Below are 21,738 nucleotides of genomic sequence, written 5' to 3'. Positions count from 1 at the left end.
CGTAGAAGCAAAGCACTTGGAGGCCGCTCTGCGGGGAGATGCACCCTTTGACACTTTTTAGTGAGGAGCCCTTTGCTTCTGTAGACTTTTATCATCCTCATAAACCCTCTTTACGAGCTCCCCGCTCATCAGTTTTTGCACGCCTCGGGAGAGCTGTTCCCCACCAGCCCACGCGCGCACGCACGCACACACAAATCAGCATTTATCACTGTGAGGAGTGTTTCTGTGTGTGCACGAGCACCTTACCTTGGACGTACTGCGTCTTGCTGATTTGAAGCGGCTGCCTCGGCAGGGCTTGAAAGTTCTAGTTCGGAAAAAATAAAAAACAGACTTTGTCAGTCAGATGGAGTTTACTGTCGCCTGGCACCATGAAAGGCGGGTGATAATGTAATCACCTGTGTCTGCAAGTGTTTGTTTGTCTGTTGCGTTAACAAATTATCTCATGAACCACTGGACAGATTTTAAAGAAACCCTCAGAAAGAAGTCACTGTATGTACATCTACCACTTACTAACTTTTGATGACAACCCAATTCAAGATGGCTGCTGCAGTTAATCAAACTTAGCAAACACAAAAATGGCCAAAACTCTGTCATTTTTACAGATACTGAGCTCAAGTTTGGTGTGGTAGTTGGTGAGAGTCATCCTCACGTGTTCTCTGAAATCTAACGCATCGTCACAGATCTCCCTCATAACAACATCTTTAAGACTGAACAAAAAGGTTAAAACGCCATCATTTTTTAAGATAAGAAGTCTAAAACTCTGGCATGAAAGACAGCGGACAATATGCATTTCTTAGATGAATGCTAGATCTTTTTTTATTTATTAGAAAACCCATTTTTCTCGTCCTCATATAATGTGCTCAGATATCCAAGAAAAGCTCTAAGTGGCCTTAAAGACACCAGGGTTATTCCCTCAGACTTTAAAAAGCTGCTTTACAAGCAGATTTTACACAACGGCAAATAAAATTTACAATAATTGTTAATAGGAACTGTACAGTATTTCAAAGCGCTCGGGACTTATTAAAGTCCCCAGTCTTTTCAGCTCAGATCTTTCTCTATAATTTTAACGTCCAAAAAACAAATATTTTAGTCACATTTGCAGATACATTTTCAGGTACCTCTTTTGTTTGACACTGTGAATGGCAAAGAAAATGTGTAGTCTAATATTAAGTAAAATAAAAAAAGCCATCCTGACACTCTATCCTAAAGCCTGATGCTCACAGGGTTCTTAGTCCAGCCTGTATTGACCAAAGAAGTAATCTGAGTCTTTTCTGAAACAGATACTCAGAAAATAACACAGTTGCAAGACTTTTTAAACTAAAAGATAAAGAGAAACAGAAGCGTATTATGGCCCACAGACACACGCACACTCACACAGGCTGATGGGCAGAAGGAAAAAGCCGTTTCAGACTCAGCAGTTCTACTTTAATCCCTCTTAATCACATTATATTCATCCTTTCCAAAATACTTACACAAAAATGCCACCATGATGTGAGGTTTAACGAGATGTTAGAGGTTATTTTCAAGGACAGGAAGGACAAAATCATCTAAAACACACACAGCTACACTCAGAGATGACAGATTAACATCAAGAAAAGAGGAAAGCGTATAATCTACACCAACAAAACTGTCTTTTCTATTATGCTCCAAGTCTAGACATGTAAAGGCTGACTCTATACTGAGAATATATGGTTTGACTATGTGTGAGATTCAGCTCGAAAAACATCCCTTTGCTTCTACCATCTATTCATTATTTACAACAGGAAGGGACAGAGAGGCGGGTCTGTGTGCCAAGGAAAAGACTGCAGAGGCTGGGTGTGGACGGTGGAAAAACATCGATAGGGATCAGGTATTAGTGGTAAGCATAAAACTTCTACACACACACACACATGCATAAGACGGCCTGTGACATTAAGTGTGTATTTCAGAATGACTGAATGGGAAAACATGGATGTAATTATAGTTTTCTGGTTGTGTGGATGCTCTCTCCTCTGATGAGACAGGTAATTTAGGGTTTCACGTGTGACTCCTCAGCTTCCTCCACGTGTGCCGCGCAGTGATCGCAGCATAAATCAACACAAATACAATCACGCCACCCACAAGATGCAGACCACAGAAAATCCCCTGGCAGTGAGTCAGGCGTAGATACTTTATTTCCCAGCATATAAACTGCAACTGCAAAACCACATGCGCACCAAACCGAACACATCATAATCAATACTTGTGAAACAAACAAAGCCTGAACATGACGGTTCAGTGGTAACAACTGACAATAACAACATATTCAGGCGCTAACTACATTATTATTGTTGACATATTTGTTTATACAAAGGAACATTTTATCTGTTTAATGTGTTTGGTGTGACATTCTAATCGCTACATGCTTTCAAACAGAAAAAACAAAACCTGAAATAATAAAGCCTGGAGAGGAATCAGCAGCAAGAAAAAGATGGAAAGTAAGATTAGCTTTGTCGTATAACTAATCTTGAACAGAAAAGCTAAAACACAACAATTGTGCATTTTTAATCACCCCTCTGCCATAAAAAGCAGGTAATCATGTAACTGCCTGTGTCTGTGTGCTCGGCTGTCGTGTTAGCAAAATATCTCGTGAACCAGTGGGCAGATTTCAATAAAACTTTAAGTAAGTAATCAGATGTGCATCTACAACTGAGTAACTGTTGGAGTCAACCAGATACAAGATGGCCGCCACAGCTAATTAACTTTAGCAAACACAAAACGGCAATAACTCAGTTAATTTTACAGATATTCAGCTTACATTTAGCGAGGTAGTAGCTGAGAGTCACCCCTAACACATACTCCAAGCACCAACAGATCATGCAAAATCTTAATTTAAAACTTAGTAATTTGCATTTCCTCAAAGAAAGCTAATTTTTACTTGAAATGTTTCAATACCCTATACACACGTTTCTATTATACTGAGCGTATGGCTGAGCAATATGGCCTAACACTAATATCTCAACGTTTTGGGGCTTTGTTGCAATACACGATATGAAAAACTAAAAATAGGAAGAACTTTAAAGACCCAAAGACAATCAAAAAACTGCACAAGCAGCAGAATTACAAGGAAGAGAATGAGATGAGGGGGAGATCACGAACAGAAGTAGAATCAAAGAATTCAGCAGCAGACTGGAGGAGATGCGTCACTGCAGCTCCATTGAAGATTTACAAGAAGCTTTAAAATGGAAAAGGTCTGGATCAGCCGACTTTGCTGAACGCTGACTGTACGATCTATAAAAAAAAGAAAAAAAAAACAAACCTCATTCAGTTTTCTCATTGCTGGTCAACCATCGCAGACATTTTAGTTGTAATATACACCAGCGCCTAATGGTGTCATCATTCTGAAATACTTGCGCCGCTTCCGTGATAAAATCAGTCAAGCATTGACTGGAAGTGTTATGTGATGTTTAACTTGGATCAAAATTTTGTAATGGTGTTACCAAATAGAAAAACAGATCACTGTATTCCCACGACTACTCTACTTTCTTAAGTCAAATGCTCAGATCAAATGATCTTCTATCTGTTTATCATTCTTGTAAACTTTAGGTGATTACATCCAATAATTCTACAGAATTTCAAACACAAAACACAAAAAGCTAATAAGCAGTGGTACATGACAAACAAATAATGTTGTCAGAACGACTATTTTATTTCTGGCTCCTGGCCAAAGCCAAAGTATTTTTAAATTGCAATGATCTTGAAAGGGCTGTTTTTGCTTTTATAACTTTGTGGCTGGATTATTACAATTCGCTTTATTTTGGCATAAACCAGTTTTTACTAAGTCGCCTTCAAACCATACAGAATGCTGCCGCCCGTCTCCTAACACAATCTAAGAAACATGATCACGTCACACCAATACTTAAATCTCTTCATTGGCTTCCTTTTCTGTTTAGGATTGATTTTAAACTTTTATTGATTGTTTTTAAAGCTCTTAATGGTCTGCCCCCCTCTGTATTTATGTGATCTTCTAACTGCTCGTGTCTATGGCCCGAGCATTAAGGGCCTCAGATCAGCCCAGGTCTAAATATAAGCACTGGGGCGATCGAGCCTTTTCTGTGGCAGCTCCTAGACTCTGGAATAAACTCCTGGCTGAAATAAGCATGACCTCTGACCTCAGCCACTTCAAATCAAGGTTCAAAACATACATTTTCAACATGACTTTTAATACTCAGTAGTGTGACATATTTTCTTTTTTTTACTTTATTCTACTATCTTTGTGTTTTATTCCCCGTGTTTTATATGTGTATCTTATTTTACCCACTGTAAAGCACTTTGGTTAACCTAGTGGTTATTGTAAAGGGCTATACAAATAAATTTATTATTATTATTTTTACATTGTCTATGTACATTAAACTGCAAAGACAGACAACTGTAAATGGATCCAAATGAAAACTGAAAACAGGCAGATTCTCCCACCGGTTTGATCACGTCTCAGTTACACCAAGCTGACATCAGCACTTGTTTATTGTAGTACCTTCTGTTGCACGGAAATAACACAAACATCATCCAATATTCTCAGAAAACACTCATAACACAGAGGCTACCAGACATACTGACTGCCAAACACTCCAACATAACTTGTGTTTCCACCCGTGTGTTCACAATGAGCCACTTCATCATGCAAATGTGTTTTTTTTACGTTGCCTTGTCCTCTCTGACACAGTGTTAACACTGGGCCTAATTCTCTGTCCTTTATCTCCTGCCTTTGTCCCGACAGAAGCTCGCAGTGGCGTTATAATGAAGCTGCAGTGAACTTATTTTGCTTCTTCAGTGATTCTGCATAAACCCTAAAAAGCCAGAACAACACATGCTTTCAAACCATCATTAGGGGAAAAAAGGAGGTTTTTAAGTTTGGAATATTCATGGGAGCCTGGATGACGCTCCCTCATCTGCGGGTAGGAGGTCAATAACAAAAAGAGGACAAGGTTATTTTGTGCTCATGAATGTGCAAATGAACCGTAATGAGTGGCTCAAGTGAATCCAACAGTATTTAAATCCTGTATGTACAGATAGGATGCCTCTAATGATGGCATATTTGACACTACTTAATAATTTCATTAAACAAGTACTTTTTTTTCCTTTAAAATAATTATACTTATTGATTATGAACTTTAACATGACTGGTGTTTCCATCAGGCTTTTATTCCTATTTTAGAAGCACAATACACATATTTCTGAAGATGTTCTGTGACCACTATAAATCATATTGAGTTCACCATCACCTACAGTGTATCTGATTTTCACGTGGACTATCTTACAAAAGAGGATTTTAATAAGAGCTTACAAGCTCAACATGAATACATATTACTGCTTTAGTCTTTCAATGACTCTTCCCAATAAACACACAGCACACTAAATTTACCTTTGTCTTCTTTTAGTGAATAAAATGTTTATCGATGAAATTGTTTTTTAAGTGATTTAGGAATGATACATTGGTGCATCTGGTGTCTATTACACAGAGTGTGAGCACAAACTAAATGAATGTGCCTTGTAAATTTCCTCTACGCTTCCTTGAATGTAAATCTGTCCCACAATGAGACAGCGCAGGGTTCTCAGGAGGAGCATCACTGTCTTGTTAAACAAATGGGGATGACTGAATCACTCAACTGGTGTAGAGTAATTTAGTCCCGAGGCACCACATTAATGACTCATCACACAACATGTACGCATACAGGTGCACGTATGCTCAACAACCATGACTGCTTGTGAGCGTGAACAAAAACTAACACACTCTGCTAAATTATCTCAATTCAAACGGGGAATTGGTGTCATGTATAAAGCATAAAAGGTGAAAAAAAAGACGTTTAAAGACAGACTGATAATGAGTCGTCATTGAACCAGCAACAGTTCTTGACAAAGAGGCCAGATGCTGTGCGTGTGTTTGTGTGTGTGCAAGAAGCAGGAAATAGAGGCAATCTCTAGCGGTTATTGTGTGAGGCGGGAGCCCCCTGGACAGGTTTCAAGTCCATCACAGAGCCACATAGAGACAAACAAGACAGACAACAACAATCAGACATACGAATGAACCTAGTATGAATGTTTTTGGCCTGTTAGAAGAAGCTGGAGTACCACGTGTGCCGTAATGCCGGCGAGAGATAGAGCATGCAGCTACAAATGCTGCTGCAGTATTGTACAGCTTGTGCTCTTTGTGCATAAGCACAACATGACTGTAAAGCTTTATGAATACGCATGCAAGTATGAGTTCTCAGACAGCAGAACAAAAGCTGAAAAACTGACAGCGAAAACTTACGGCTTCATGTAATAAACCAACAAAAAAGAAACATCTGTCAAATGTTTATATTCAGTCAATGTGAAAGGCACTCTGCTTTTTGGAGCTACTTATGCATATTGCAGAAATTCTGAATTTTTGGTCCGAAAATGGAATAGGGAAAAATAATCTGGAAATGTTTCCACCTGAAGAACCTGCACAATTCATCATTTGACCCTGCAGAGCAAATAATGGGGTTGACATAGAACCGGAAATTAAACAGAACTCTACAGCTGTTTCTCTGGTTGTTAAAGCAAGTGGCAGAATCAGACACAGCTGTGGGTGGCATGAATGTGTAAATCTTTGAAAGGTAAGATAAAAGAGACTGCATCAAAAACAGTTACTTTTTGTGTTTATTATGTGTAAAACTGACTGAGTTCTAGACTTGTTTGTCTTTGCTAAAATTGTAACGGCCATCTTGAATCAAGTTGACTCCAAAAGCTAATCTGAAGTAGCTTACATCAAGTGATTACTTTCTGAAAGTTGCATTGAGATTCCTCCAGTGGTTCATGAGATATTCTGGTAAAAGGCAGACAAATTAATACACACACACACTCACACAAGATCGTCTGCCTTTCATGATGGTGGCAACAGGGAGATAAGTTTCTTTATTATTATATGAATGTGCAGTTGTATAAATTTATAGTGAAAGCTACTCAATAGGGATTCAAATTTGTCATTTTTCTGCACTGATTGTGAAAAAAGAGCATCTTTTAGTTGAAGGATTACAGTAGAAAAAGCATGTTTTGAAGCCAGTCACTCCTCTGTACACAAAGACAGTTCACTGACACACATTTTCAAATGAGGAGTGTTGCAAAGCAACAGACCTTTCATCTGTTTTGAGTTCAGCTGACGTGAAGCCAGTCTGCTGTAACAAAGTGCCTGAGTTGCCTGATTCTCAGCAGGAGAGACAGAAAAACTGATGCTGAGCTGGAAATAATTTAAGAGAAGAGTCTCGCTGAAGAGAGAACACTGTGTTATTACCCCAGAAAACTTGGAAAAACAGAACGACTGGACTTCTATTCTGTAGCTAAAGACAATTCACTTCCAGCTGGGGAGAATTCTCAATTCAAGACTGGAGCGTGTGGAGTTCCAAGCTTTAAGGGGTATGAGTTACATGCCCCTTATGAATTCATATGCAGATTAATCTCACTACCCTCCCACCAGACGGCCATTAGGATCTTTGTTTGCCTCACAACAGAGATGCTTTGGTTACATGAATGAAAGTGTGAATTAGAGTGAAAAAAACTGGGTATTAGGCTTAATGTGCCATTGTAAGATTTAAAAAAGCTGGAATCAAGACCTCTGTCTCTGTTTGAAGTTGTCTTTTCTCGTTTGATGTAAATGGCTTCCCTCACCCCCTCTCTCAAACCATCTGTCTTCTCTGTCCAAAATATGAACACTTTGGTCCTTAAAGGGTCCTCAAAGGATAAGGGACACTCTTTTGAGGACCAAAATGTTCATATTTTGGACAGAAAAGACAGATTGCTGGATGAAAAAATTGACCTTAAATCTTTTTAGGTCTTTTTGGGACAATTTGTTAATAATTTCTACAAAACCTATGGACACGACTTGTAAAAGTTAAAGCTTTATCTGCATTCACATCTGTAGTTTGGGTACTGATGAAACACTTCCACGTATTTATAGTCAAGTAAAAAATAAGTATGATCTTCATACATATTAATACTAAAGTATTTAATGTCCAGTTAAGTGATCCAGTGCACTTGTTCAATAATAATATATTTATAATGACGTGAAAGGTAAATGATTTTAAACTCACTTGTCAGTTTATATAACAATTAAAATCTTTAGATTATTTAGGGGTTATTATTAGTGTTCAGTGAATAAAACAAACAAAATATATATTGAAGAAAATACCACATAGAGCAATAATCCCCAATAAATACAACCACAGATCAAATACCCAGAAATATGTTGAATATTACTTTACATTAAACAATAAGCAAACAAATTCCAGTTAGAAACACAATAAACAGACTCATGACCAAACTGCTAGACACATACCAACACAGCTACACACACACACACACAACCACACAGAAGCATTCAAGCATAAAACCTTAATGGAGTACTCAATCAATTCCCAGATCTGTGTTTGAGCACAGCCACCAGGGCTGTGTTACGTGCAGCTCCACAACAGTCGCATAAATCATTTAGCAGCAGAAAAATCAATTTGGTATGTAACTCATATTGCTTGCAAATCACGAGGTGAGATTAGAAATGTTCAAGGTCTCCAAGGTTACAGAGGAATACTGTTTGTGTGTGTTTCAGACAAACCCTGACAGCTGGATAATGTCGAAATGAGCTTTCGATCTCCGCATATATACTGTACCAAGAAAAAAGGAGAAATTAGGGCATTCTTACTTAGAGATAAAGCACTTGTTTGTAGCTGTCTGTTGATATCCAGCAGGGTGAGATGGTCTTAAGCCAATTATTTCTCTATATTTTGGTAGATTTATATTTCTATTATATAAAATCTTGTGCATTGGTTTGTCAGCTTTCTGAAGGTCTTCTGAAGTTTTACTGTCCTACGAATAATCCAGGCATGAAAATGACACCTGAGCACAAGACATACAGTAAACCAATGTTTTGGATAGGTTTTACAAACAGGTTAGCCAAACATCATATTTTTCTGGCACTTAAGAAATAAGAGGAGACTGGAGCTCATACTGTACTAAACCTGTCATCTTAAAACAACTCCAATCTTCACAATTACAGAGGGGTTCACGTAAACACTACTATTTCAACATTTCCATTTGTTTTGGATTTCAAAGTTATTTTGGCAGAAATATTATAAAGTTCCTGCCGGAATCGACCTCAGGCTGCACCAGAAGTGCTATACCTCGCTGCTGCTGCCTTCTGTATTTGCAAATAATCAGAGTTTCATTTAAATAATGATGTCTTCCAAAACTGACAGCAATGTAAAGGGATATAAAATAGCTTTTGCATGAACCACCATAAAACTCTGAAGATTTGGAGTTGCCTTAAATTGTCAGACATCCGTTTTGGAATCAGCTACAGTATGTTTGGACTAGCCGTTAGCTTTTTGGTCCTGTCAAATGTAAACTCTATTTCTTCAAACTAAGGTTATTGAAAGTGCAATCTAGCACTTTGATTTACCTCAGTTTGAAGAAAAAGAGTTTTACATTTGACAGGACTGACAAGCCAAGGGCTAGTCCAAACTTGTCCGAGTCCAAAACCTCGCCTTCTAAAAGTTTACAGGAGCTTAAATCTTTACACCAGTGTGAAAACAAAGAGTTCACTGCTTACTGTAGTTCAGCACCATGGACAGCTCCATAAGTCAGTGAGTTACAGTCAGCTCACACAGAAATGAAGACAGAAAAAGATATGTAGGGATGCAATGTTTGTTTTACTTACTGGGTGTTTTGCTGAGATTCTCCCGGTCACAACACTTGTCTGGTACCAAGTAGAGGAAATGTAGTTCTGGTGCGTTTAGAGAGACAAAATAATACACACAAAAAATTTATCTAATTAGATATATAACCAGTGCAACACTCCAAGGGAGAAGAAAACAACTAATCAACCAAAAAGTGGTATTTCTTGTCAGACAACTGAATCAGATTTGTCAGCTGTAACATTTCCAAGTAGCTGGTTCGAGTCCAGTTCAAACTGAAAACAGCAGCTGTGGTTCTTATCGTCATCATTACTCTCATTATGTTTTTGGACAGACAGACATCAATAATGCCATGCCCAGTTTGAACAATCTGTTTGCAGACTGTGGTTCCAGTTATGTTAATAAGTAAACCATGCATGCAGACATTTGGGCTCAAAGACTGCTGTGAAGGGACTCGAGTGTCTGACTTTCACCCAAGTTTTGCAAGTGAGAAAAGACAGTAACTACATTTATTGACAGCCCATGGTTTGTTTTGACTTTAATTTCTTCTTACTACTTCTAATTGAAGTTTTTACTCTTACACAAAACCACACATTTAAGAGTTACAACTAGAGTTTTTTATGTGTTTGTGTTGAACGCATCCTTTTCTTGCTTGGATTGCTGCCTACTGGCCAAACAGGACAACAAAACACGGAGTGAATCACCACCATCTACAGCCAAACAGACTGACTTTGCAGAGTTGAAGCACAGATTTGACAAACAAAAGCTGCTGCTCCCCATATGTGAGACTCAAATGAGGCACGTGTTGAGGGACAGTCGGGGAAAAAAATTGTCTCTTTTTCCACAATTAGTACCGTACTGGCAGTAAAACGAACTGACTAATCAGGAAGGCCATTCCAGACATGTGGCAGCTCTGTGCTGTAGGTGCAGAGCAGCACCTCATCACTCTGGATTAGTACTTTCCTGTCAGAACGTTTCAAAGTCTTTAGCCTTACACTTACAACTTCTCTTTAGTGACTCTGACAATCCTTTGAAAGTCAGGAAGGATTTTTCTAGTGGCGCACAAATACCAGCTGTGGGACTTGTTTCAGTCTTTTAAAAATGGAAAACCTTTTTATTTCTTGTTTTGTATTTCCACTGAGAACAGTTCTTTTAAATCGATACTTAAAGGTGAGCAGACTATTCCTGTAAACCCAGGTTGTAATCTAAGTGAAACTGTGTGTGGAAACAGGTCAGGATTTTGTGATCAATTTGGCTAGAAAAGACAGTTACAGTCTCACCTTGCTCTTCATGCATGACAGAATCCCGTCAACAAAAGTGGACTTGATCTTGTGAATCTGGAGGCAAAAAAATGCAGCCATCTGTTATAAAAAAATAAAGCTAGTACTTAATGTGAAAAAAATAAAGAAATACTGTGTGTGATTTTGGAAAAGACAGAAATCAGCTGAAATGTCTGAAAAATTCCTTTGAAACATTTGACTTCTTTCACAACAAACCCTGCTAATTTAGACCTTGATTTTAAAAAAAAAGAGTCGAGGAACATAACCAACCTGTCTGTACTCCAGAATGATTTTTGGCAGAGGGTGAAGGTCCTGAAGCTGCAGCAGCTACAAAAAAAAGGAAAAATCTACCGTACTGAAGGCTTAATTGGAAATTTTAGAAAGTGTGAACTACACCACCTAAGTATATTTTATTTGAAGTCAATCCTCTTACATTTATGTTGCTTTTCACATCAAAACTAGTCTGGATGTTTTCTTGTCAAAATAAAGTAATATCTGAGTGTGTTATGAGTGGATATGTTTTATATGATTTATCTGCTCCTTTTGTTTTTTGTAATTGTATGAACATCTCTGTGCTTTTTAATGAGATAATAAATTATTCTGAGCTAATGTAGTATTAAAGACTTGTATTAATAGACAGTAAAATTGACATATCTGTGTGTGTGTGCTTTTCTGTGTGTCGTACTGCAGCTTCTGATGTTGACTGTTGTTGCTTGCTGACGGTCTTGGGAAGCTTCTTGTTCTCGCAGCGCTCGTGGAGGCGCAACTTCTCAAACAGAACCTTCAAACATTGCATATATTAAGAAATGCACCAACAGGGCAGACACACACACTGACAGAAAAAGGCACGTACACATGAAGAGGTTTACCTTACGTTGTTCAGACACAAAGGCAGGAGTGTAAATAACACATGTACAAACAGAAGTAGAACTTAAGGTTCATACTGTTCGAAGCTGAGCGTTGCTGGTCAACAGGAATATTTGTCCGGCTGCTCTGTGGGCCTCCTGCTCCAGCTGTTTCATTTTAGCCTGTCAGAAACATAATCAATTTAATTTTTAAAAAAGCCTATTAATCCTAGCAATAGTTATTTACAATTTGAAGAATAGAAGATGCTGTACTTTTTACTGTCCTACATTTATATTTACTTTGACTAAAGGTCACAATATTATCAACTGATCCAGAGTTCGTTTATCTGACTAATCTAAAACTAATCCAACATCTTATCATCTTATAGGTCATTAGTGGTTAATAACCTGACAAAATTAATGTATAATGATAATATAGTAATTAACTCCTGTGAGAATAAAAGTGGTAATACATTTTTTTCAGTAAAAAAAAAAATATTTCCATCATGATACAAATCTTCTCAGCATTCAGTGACATTTTACACAATATTCCATTTGAAAAATGAAAATGGATGCTTGCCCCGGTTTTATCATTTGATTTCAAAAGTTCATATTCTCAAAATATGTTTTTCCCCATTGCTCAGTGAATATAGAGCCATTTAAACGCGGTTAGGCTGTCTTGTGTTTGTGAAGACGTCTCTAAAGTAGTGACTGCTAGCCTGCCAAAAACCTTTTCTGTCAAAGAAAATTATAGAAAATTGATCCACCCAGAGCAGAATATGAGCTCGGCAGTGAAGATTTGGAGTTGTTTCGAGGTGAAACATGTGGGAGACAGAATCTTTCTGCTCCTTTTTATCAGCCAAAGCCAGAGAAACCAAGTCAGTCCTATTATTGAACACTTAGTCATACAGAGAATCCATTAAAAGTCACTCAGAAAAACAACTGACAAATGGCTTTAACTCACACATCCAGTTCCACGCAAACATTAGGACTCACAACCACACACTGGAGCAACATGATGTACGACACGAGCACATAAACACACATTCTGGTTTAAAAGCAGCACAGAGCCAGCAAGAGACAGGAGCAGGCAAAATAAAGGTTAGAAACAGAGGAGGGCAAAAAGAAAATCAAAGTATACCTGACAAGAAAAACTGAAACTACAACAAAAATGAAACTATAACAGAAAGAGAAAATTTACAGGAGATAATGGTAACTAGAGTAAAAAGCATTTTCTGTGAAAGTGCAGTGCAAAAGCTGAGTGCTGGATGGCTTTACTGAAGAACCTGAAACTGAACTGATAAAACTAAGAGAAATGCAACACGAGCTGGAAACTAAAAGGACCGAACTTTAGCTAAAAGTTAAAAGCTGCAAAAGGCTAGATGAAAAGCTAGCCCCTGAATGAAAACATGGTTTTTGAAGTTACTGAATAGACCTCAATGTATTTCCACTGGAAAATATTTGTAAATACAGTTAAACATTTAAAATCACAAAAACCAGAAGTCATGGCACTCATCACTATGAATGAGCTGAAGGTTTTGACATACGAATAGCTAAAATAGCACAAACTATGCAGAAGTAGTTAGATTGCAAAAAATGTGTAGGAAAAATAAAAAACAGGGAAACAATAGTAGGAATGCTGACTTAGCATTTACACAGTAAATACCCTTAAATGAATCTCTTGCAAATGAAAAGAGAAAAAGTTCAAATAAATCCTATTTAGGCCAAAAAAATCAGTAAAGTTTTTCCAACCCTTATTTTGTATAAATTGTCCAGCGCCAACTTCCAAACGCTTAAAACAAGCAGAATCAAAGCATTTAAAAGCTGCACAGGTGAACGACAAGAACAGAAGAAAAATGGAGTGGGTGAAATAGGCTGATAACATGAAAAACAAAACAGTAGTGAAAGAATTACATATTTAAAGATTTCAAAGATACTGTGGAACTGTATGGGGTTGCGAGATTAAGACAAAAGATGTTAAAAAATAAAGGAAAAGTTGAGGAGCAAGCTGCATCAGCAAAAGGTTTGGGGAACGCAGAGATAATGATATCTGCAAAGGGAATGTAGAAGCAAGAGGAAACAAGCATTAAAGGAGAAATGAGGCAAATACAAAGACTTGGGGACACACAGTAAGAGAAGAAAATTAGGTTATTTGGCAGACATCCACCCACATTTCTAAATTAGTGCTTTTCTCACTGTCTCACTCATTGCCCAGAGCACATTTCGGACTGCCTCATCAATATTAGAAAGCTGCCTTTTAGCTCCGTCTTTAGCAGAGATCTGAGAGGCAATTTAACGAGTTGTCGCATTTTACACTTCGTTACGTCAAAATGAGGGTTTTCTCCTCTGATCCAGAGGAGAGATCTGATCTAAGAAGGGCCATTCATAAACAGAAGTTTGTTTTCAAAGTGATATCTGTTGTGCCGAATTTTACTGACACTGTCTGGGACCAAACAGCATGCGAGCGTGTCTGTAAGATGCAGCCTGACAGGACAGAGGCGCTCGGCTTGATGCTCAGACAGGTGAACTTGGCAGCTCAGATAAAGACAAAACCCAACATGACAGAGTGGGGACAAGCGTGACTCCACTCACAGACACTACATCACAAAAAGACAAGGCCGCACACACTCAGCGTTGACACAAACGTCAGTGCTTCAGCGCGCGCGTGTGTGTGTTGGCAGATATATTATTTCATGCAGCACAGCCTCTTGAAAGTAAAAGATCCAGACTATCCATCCTATTTTTAGTAACTTGGCAGGATATCACGATGGTCTCCACAACAACACTCCTGCTGGTGCTCCCAGCAGCTGGAAATGGGCATGCGTTCGCTTCTGCGCCTGCAAAACCAACTCCATATATTCAGTAGATTTGTGTGACTGAGAAATCTCACAGGGAGACTTCAGGCTTCGTTTTTATCCGCATGTAATCAGGACAGGTTCCTGGAGAATATCCGCCCGCTGCATTACCACCCAGAAGAAAAAGACAAATATTTGTCTTTGTTTCATTTAGTTTGGGTTTTATTTTCACCCTCTCCTCCCCAGAGGGCTCTCCAGTTTTGGTTTTCCTTCTATTCTTCGTGTTCTTCATCCAGCAGCTGTCTGCGGCTCTGCGCTTCAGCAGACGGACCTGACTTCAATCACGTAGGAATGAAAACGTCAAAATTGGAGCAGATGCTAAATGTCTGATATGGAGAACAGAAATTGTGTTCTGTGAAATGAGAACCTGACAGCGGAAACATTTTTCTCTTCAATTAATGCTGTGAGCTGATACCAGGATTCAGTTTAACTTTAAATTATCTTAAACACTAACTGGAGTTAGTGCAATAAACATGAAGTGATTAAAATGATCTGTAATCACAGATTCATCAAACAGGAGAAAATACTAGACTGATTTCATTTCCGTGACACTTTTACTGGACAATAATACAACTGATGAACCACATGATGACGTTAGCAGGTGGGAATAATTTTGTTAGTTTTCTGATAATCAGCTGAAGACCTATCCTCAAACTATAAACGAGAATGAACATAAAATGTGTAACTTGCTGTATTTTGTATTAGGTTCACTGTTGTTTTGCATTTCTGTTATTCTGTTTTGTTAATTGTTCATCCTGTGTTTAGTTCAGAAGCTCTTGTGTAGTTTTGCGTTCTGTGTCTCCTGTCACTCCTCACCTGCCCCGTGCTCAGTAATTCTCCCGTTTGTCTGCCACACCCACCTCACCTGTTGCTCGTCGTCTCCCAGCTACAATTCACTTCCCTCTCATCGTCGGGTCCTTAAAATCGGTCGTTTCTTTCATTCCTCGCTGGTTCATTTATTCTGTCTAGACGTTCTTGCTCTTGATGATTTTGCTTCTGTCCTGAAGTAAGTGTTTGTTGTTTTGTTTTTTGCTGCCACGTCAACCTTTTGTTTTCTATTTTCTTAATAAATTAGTTTAGTTTTTTACGACAAGATGAGTCTGCGTTTTGGCTTCGCTATGCACCGTCCTAACACTTGCAGCAAGAATAGAATAGAAAATGAAAATAACTTTGTCCATTTAGTTTACATAAAAATAAATTCATCTTTGGCATCTAACAAGTCTAAAATTAACAATCTTTAAAATCACAATCTGTAAAATCTTTGCTTCGCTTAACTTATCTTAACATAGTTTAACTTAGCTTAATTGAAGTTTATCTTATCTTAACTGTAATTATTTGTACTTGGTTTAATTTAGCTTTCATTCACCTTTACTAAGTTTAACTTGAGCCTAACTTATCTTTGATTTATTTAGCTCAGCTTAACTTGTTCTAACCTTATTTAAATGAGCTTATTCTCACTTCACTTAGCTTATCTTAACAGAATTTATCTTAGTTTAATTTAGCTTATCCTAACATTAACTCAGTGTAGCTTAGCTTAACACAACCTGAAAGTTTGTGTTGTTCCCTGATACTGCCTTACCCCGAGGAGATCTGAAGTTCTCTTTAGTGCTTCTTTGTCCACATGGATGTAGTGACTCTCCATGACTGAAAAACACACAAACTTCATGATCAAGAGTTGAAAGAGCACATCTGTCAAGTCCTAATGTGTGCCTTATATGAACGCAGTTAAGTGGTTTGTAAATAAATTCAAAGTGTGTAAAATTTTGGTGTAGATCTCAGTTAATGATACGGTGTCCACTTCATTAAGACACAAGCATGAATCAAAGATCATCTAAAACCACAGAGAAAGAATCTGGTTTGGTTTATTACAGTTTTGGACAAAGTTTGATTCTGGTAATTCGGTTTTTTTTTTTCACAAAATTCTGACTGGGTCAGGAAGAAATGAACCGTAACAACCTTGTACGTATTTCAAATCTCAGTGGCTCGTAGGAAATAAAGCAAAGTCGTGTTCACCTGCCAGAACAGGAATCATTCTCAGTTCCATTTCTGAGTAGAGCTCCCACAAGCCCTGGCTCTGAAAACACACAGTCAGTCAGGTCATCTGCGTCGAGTGTGTGTGTGTGTGTGTAAGAGTGCATCTATCAACCTGTAGTTTCATGCAGAGGTTCATATTAAGCTTGTACAGCCAGTTGAGACCTGAGATGATCTGAGAAACCTGAAGAGGATTGAGATACCAAAGATGAGCAGCATGAAACGTTTTATGCAGTTCAAGATGAGTATGTAGTTTGATTTTAATTTAATTTATGAATAAAGGAACAGCAGACACAAATCTGGTCTTTAAAACCCAATTCACTCAGGAAAAAGTTGAAAGTCACAAATAACAATACCGATGGGACCCTTAACCTTTGAACATTTTTCAGGCCACTCTTTTGAGGCTATCTTTGGAATCAAGTACTTTTTGTCACTCTTAATGAGACGCCTAAATTTATTAGCTGCTAATTTTAGGCCTAGATTTCTTGTCCAAGCTACTCCACCTCTCCTCTATTAGCTTCTATTAACCAGAACTCATAGCAGAACGACTAATTTTTTATAAATTCAGCAGCCTTGTATTACTTTAGGTGTATGTTTTCAGTCATTATCCTTTTGGAGCAGCAAAGATTCCAAGGAGCAGTGAAAAGATTAAAGCCAAACTAAGAATAAGGATAGACCCAATCCATTATGGAGAAAAACAGTGATTGTAAATGGCACACTGTTTACAGTGACACAGGAAACCCCCTTTAGTTCCAGAAGTTTATTATGGTGAACCATGACAGCTAGTAATTTAAATAAAGACAATAAATTTACATTTTTACTAACCTTCTGGGCACCCGGGACGGATGCTGTAGGTGATTTTTGGCAGTGCTTATAAAGAAGATCATTGTAGCAAGAAGAAGGGTCTGTGGGATCCAGCAGCCATCCTGAAACCTGCGGGTCCTGGATCTGACAACCTGCCACTACAAAAAGAGGAAAGTTTGTTTTCTACAACAAACAAGCTAATAATACAAAGTAATTAAGTATTATGGTGTTTATAACGTGTCTAAGAAGAAATGACTGTGTGTGAATGGAAGTATCTTCTATAAAAGCTGTCATTGATCCAATAATTGTAAACAGCACACATTAATCAGTCATGGTATCTGTCTCAGATTCTGTAGTTTCAAAATCCTGAATAGCTCGGACTTGCCGAAGCTTAAATTTTGAAGGGTCTCAAACATTAGGACTAAGAAAAGTCCCCTCAGTTGTGCCCTGCTATTCTTGTACATCTAAAGATTCTTGATTTTTTTAGCGAGCCGTTATTATCTTGCTGAATGAAAGGACACCCCTGGTCTGATCAGCACTGTGGTTGTTTGTAAGTACCAAAAGATTCCAAACAACAACAGTGAACAAAGCATCTCTGTTGGATTTGCATTCCTTCTGTAGATCTGTCCATACTTCGATCCATCATAAAGTCCTGAATTGCAACCTTCTTGGTCGATGCAGGCCAGATTGTACCATAACCGTTTAGTCAAAGAAGTACAAGAAAGACACCAACCAGGGCAGAGCAACGACAGACAAAATTAGTCTGAACAGTCAAAAACTGTCAAATGAGGAGAGAAGTTTAAAGGGAAAGGGCAAAATAAGATTAAACCAAGAAGAGAACAGAACCATACACCAAAAATGACAGGTGGGATCAGTGGCTGGAACGCTTTACTGCAGGAGTGCAAAGTCATCAGGACAGCGGACAAACAAAGCAGCTCAGTAAATTTAGCAGGGATGATGTGTGATTTCCATGTCCACTTGAGCACAAGTTTATGTATCTGCACCAGCCTGCCAGGGTCAACCTGAAGTCTAAAACACTGAATTATACACACTGTGTTTACTGAGTGTGAGCGCACTTAGTCAAACCTTCTATTTAAAAGGTGGCAACAGACCAAAAAAAAGAGAAGATGATGATCACGGGCAAGAACAATTGAAAATGTTTATTGTTTGTAAAGAGTGTGAAGTTGCGCTATTTTGAGTCTTGCCTTGTTTCCAGCTGAGGTCATCTCTGTAGTGCTGCAGAGCTGTACGAAGCAAATCCTTGGCTTTATAACAAACCACCAGCTGAGATCTGGATAACACCCGTAGAAGCACATCTCTATGACATAAACACACACACACACACGCGCGCTTTTAGTGCTCCTCGGTGTCAGTGTAAAAACCTAAAACGCGCCGACCTGCTTGTGACAGGTGGCAAAAACCAATATAGATTCTGCAGTGTCATGCTCTGTTCATGATGCTCATTTATCTGGTGCACAAACAGACCTGGTAAAGAGCTCCTGGATGTGGTGCATGTGCTGTTGGGCCCAGAGAGGGGCGTGCTCCAGTTTTAAGTAGACCAGACTGTCTTTTAGCCCCAGCGTGTTCTCAGGTGTGTCGCAGGAAGGATCATTCTTCATCAGCACGAGGAGGCCACACACTGCGGGAGCCAGCTTCTGTAGCAAGGATTAAAACAGGAGGAAAAATTTGAAATCGCAGAAGGAAAATCTGTTAATTAGACAGGAACCCACAGTTTGGACTTTTATATCCTGTGGAAGGAATTTTATAGACAAGTGGTGAAGCCCAGGCCCTTTTCCCCACTATACAGATGGAACAATAAGATAATTTGTTATTTTTACTCCATTGTAGCAAAGTGTGCAACATTAATAAATGTGATATACATTTCTACTGCATGCTGTCAGTTTTAACTTCATTTGACATCAGATTAAGGCCTTGATCTATGATCTATACCAGGGGTAGGCAACACTGGTCTTGTAGAGCCACTATCCTGCATGTGTTACTTGTTTCTCTGCTCCAACATATCTGATTCAGTGGTTAAATCACCTCTTCTTGTTCTGCAGAAGCCTGTTAATCACCCATTGATTCAAATCAGGTGTGTTGGAGCAGAGAAACAAGTAAAACATGGAGGATAGTGGCCCTTGAGGACCAGGGTTGCCTACCTCTCATCTATCCAGTGAATGTTTACTCTAAAGAAATCTACTAACTTAAATTTATCAGCCCCAATTTGCTTATTTCAAAGTTTACTACTGGATTATTTTAAAATTTTTAACCTTGTTGTTTACTAAAAGGTTTTTATTACTTAAACGTTGTGCTACTGAGCTCTTCTTACCTGTTCTGGGTCTAACTGAGTTGTCCCGTCTCGAAACACCATAGTTAGCAGCACCACCTTGGCCTGTCCAGCGTCCTCGAGAACCTGCAGCTTCTCCTCTGGGCTTAGTTGACCTGAATCCTTCACTCTGGAGTCAGATGTCAGGGTGGCCGGGTGGGAACCAGTTTTAGGTTGGTTTTGTGGATCACTTGCGTTCGTCCCGTCGTGAAAACATTTGGGCCCATCTGTGGAAGAGTCAGTCCAGCATCTGGCCCACGTGTCCTTACATGGTTTGGTAAGAGAAGTCTGTTTGGAGGCTTTCTTCGCTGTTTCAGTGGACGGTTCCTTTGCTTTGAACTCCCGGATTTGCTGAGTTAACTTCAGAGCATCTGGATCTGAATGAACACAGGGGTGGATTTTCATCAGTGACTCTCTAATTAAAGACAAATTTTCAGGCCTGGCTTTCTTCATCTCACTGGCTCCCCTTTCTGCTGCTTTCTCCTGAGAGGAACGGGGTGGCTGCCATTTTGGAGGACATCTAGTTTGGTAGATTTTGGGAGGAGGGCTTGCATGTCGGTGCTGAAATACATCGTGCTTCCTCTTTTGAGGGAAGGATGGGATGAGGGGAGGATGATGCGACTGACTTTGGGAAGAAGGCAGGCTTTTTGTTTCCAGTTTTTTGTTCAGCACTCCAACAGGGGAGACTAAGTTCTGAGGTGAGGAGGAGTTCAATCCAGAAGCAAGTTTACTTGCTGGGATGAGCACGATGCTTGATTTACTCCCTCTGCTGCTTTCATTAGTGCTCTACGCCACAAAGATGAGCAGAAAAATGAAACCAAAGACAAAACAGAAGCAAGATTTTGAATAACTTGAAAACAGACTTTTTCTGGTATTATTACATTCTCTATAATATCAATGCAAAGCACCAAAACAGTTTATTAAGGCACAGGTAATAAAACCTTATAAATTAATATATTATAGGTATGCAGAGGGAGTGAATGGCACTTTTCAATTTTGATATTGTGCGCATTTATATTGGGTGACAGTTCAATTTGTGCTGTCCTTCCAAAAATACATTAGCCTTAGCACAAAACCCTTCGAGCAAAAACAAAAAGCAAGATGTTTAAAGGATCTGAAAGGATGCTCTCAGCACTATGTTCCAGACAAAAAGTACAGACAGTCAGGACACTTTTTGTCTGAAAACGCTGCCTGAAGCCGGGACGGTGTCACACATACACACATTCAACAGTATCACACATCAGCTCCAACACGTTCCTTTTATATAAGATAAAAAGCTGTGTTCTCTGCTTCTTCGACTACACTTGACACCATTAGGTATGGTGTCTGATCATTCAAAAGCTCTAACTACGCATGTTCTTTGAAATTTAGGTAAGACGAGTGGAACTTGGTATTTTGTGAGTTCGGTTAAATTCTGCAGGACTGTCAGGTGGATAGGAATTCCTGTGATTCAGCTCCCCGAGGAGAGTCCTCCTCATTTCACTGTAAACACAACCCGTTTTCCTGCTGACAAAGTCATGAACCTCCCCAGGGTGCTGTGCTACAGGATATAGATAGAAAACCGAGGCAGGCCGTGGCCCGCAGCTGAGTGCTGCATGGGGGAATAAAGCTGTGAGGGAGTGAATGAGGAGAGGGAAAACTAGCTCCTGATTGTGGCAGCAGAAGTCTTGCATCTCTTTCTTCTCTGTTTCCTCCCACACCTTCTATCGTTGATCAATCCATCCCGCCATATCCTTTCCTCCCTTTGTAGTTCGCCCATCAAAGGGGGAACTGCTTATGTCCAGACAACTTCAGGAGAACTTTGTGTGAACTTTAGAGCTCATTAAAGCGCTATCGCTCGTGCTGCGACATTTCCTACCCTTCCTAATTTCACGCAAGCAAGATTAATTTGTCAGCCTGTGGAATAGAGACCTAATCCCTTCTTAAAAACAGCTG

General features: G+C 39.0%; 1 protein-coding gene across 1 annotated transcript in view; it reads right to left on the bottom strand.

Annotated features, from left to right (window-relative positions):
* Window positions 1–20,575, bottom strand: part of poln (polymerase (DNA directed) nu) — a 48,363-nt gene extending 27,788 nt beyond the window's left edge. The window contains exons 1-13 of the mRNA XM_017433169.3: window positions 19,807–20,575; window positions 18,963–19,132; window positions 18,683–18,795; window positions 17,499–17,635; window positions 16,789–16,857; window positions 16,656–16,716; window positions 16,222–16,286; window positions 11,887–11,970; window positions 11,628–11,723; window positions 11,213–11,269; window positions 10,943–10,999; window positions 9,686–9,751; window positions 247–304 (exon numbers count right to left, since the gene is read on the bottom strand). Of these exons, the coding sequence (XP_017288658.2) occupies window positions 247–304; window positions 9,686–9,751; window positions 10,943–10,999; window positions 11,213–11,269; window positions 11,628–11,723; window positions 11,887–11,970; window positions 16,222–16,286; window positions 16,656–16,716; window positions 16,789–16,857; window positions 17,499–17,635; window positions 18,683–18,795; window positions 18,963–19,132; window positions 19,807–20,256 (1,483 nt within the window). The 5' untranslated portion in view covers window positions 20,257–20,575. The remainder of the gene's footprint in view (window positions 1–246; window positions 305–9,685; window positions 9,752–10,942; window positions 11,000–11,212; window positions 11,270–11,627; window positions 11,724–11,886; window positions 11,971–16,221; window positions 16,287–16,655; window positions 16,717–16,788; window positions 16,858–17,498; window positions 17,636–18,682; window positions 18,796–18,962; window positions 19,133–19,806) is intronic.
* Between the last annotated feature and the right edge of the window lie 1,163 nt (window positions 20,576–21,738).

This window comes from Kryptolebias marmoratus, linkage group LG7 (genome assembly GCF_001649575.2).
Source record: "Kryptolebias marmoratus isolate JLee-2015 linkage group LG7, ASM164957v2, whole genome shotgun sequence".
Lineage (NCBI taxonomy): Eukaryota > Metazoa > Chordata > Actinopteri > Cyprinodontiformes > Rivulidae > Kryptolebias > Kryptolebias marmoratus.
The sequence above is the reverse complement of the archived record's forward strand: the minus strand, read 5'-3'. Positions and strand labels throughout refer to the sequence as shown.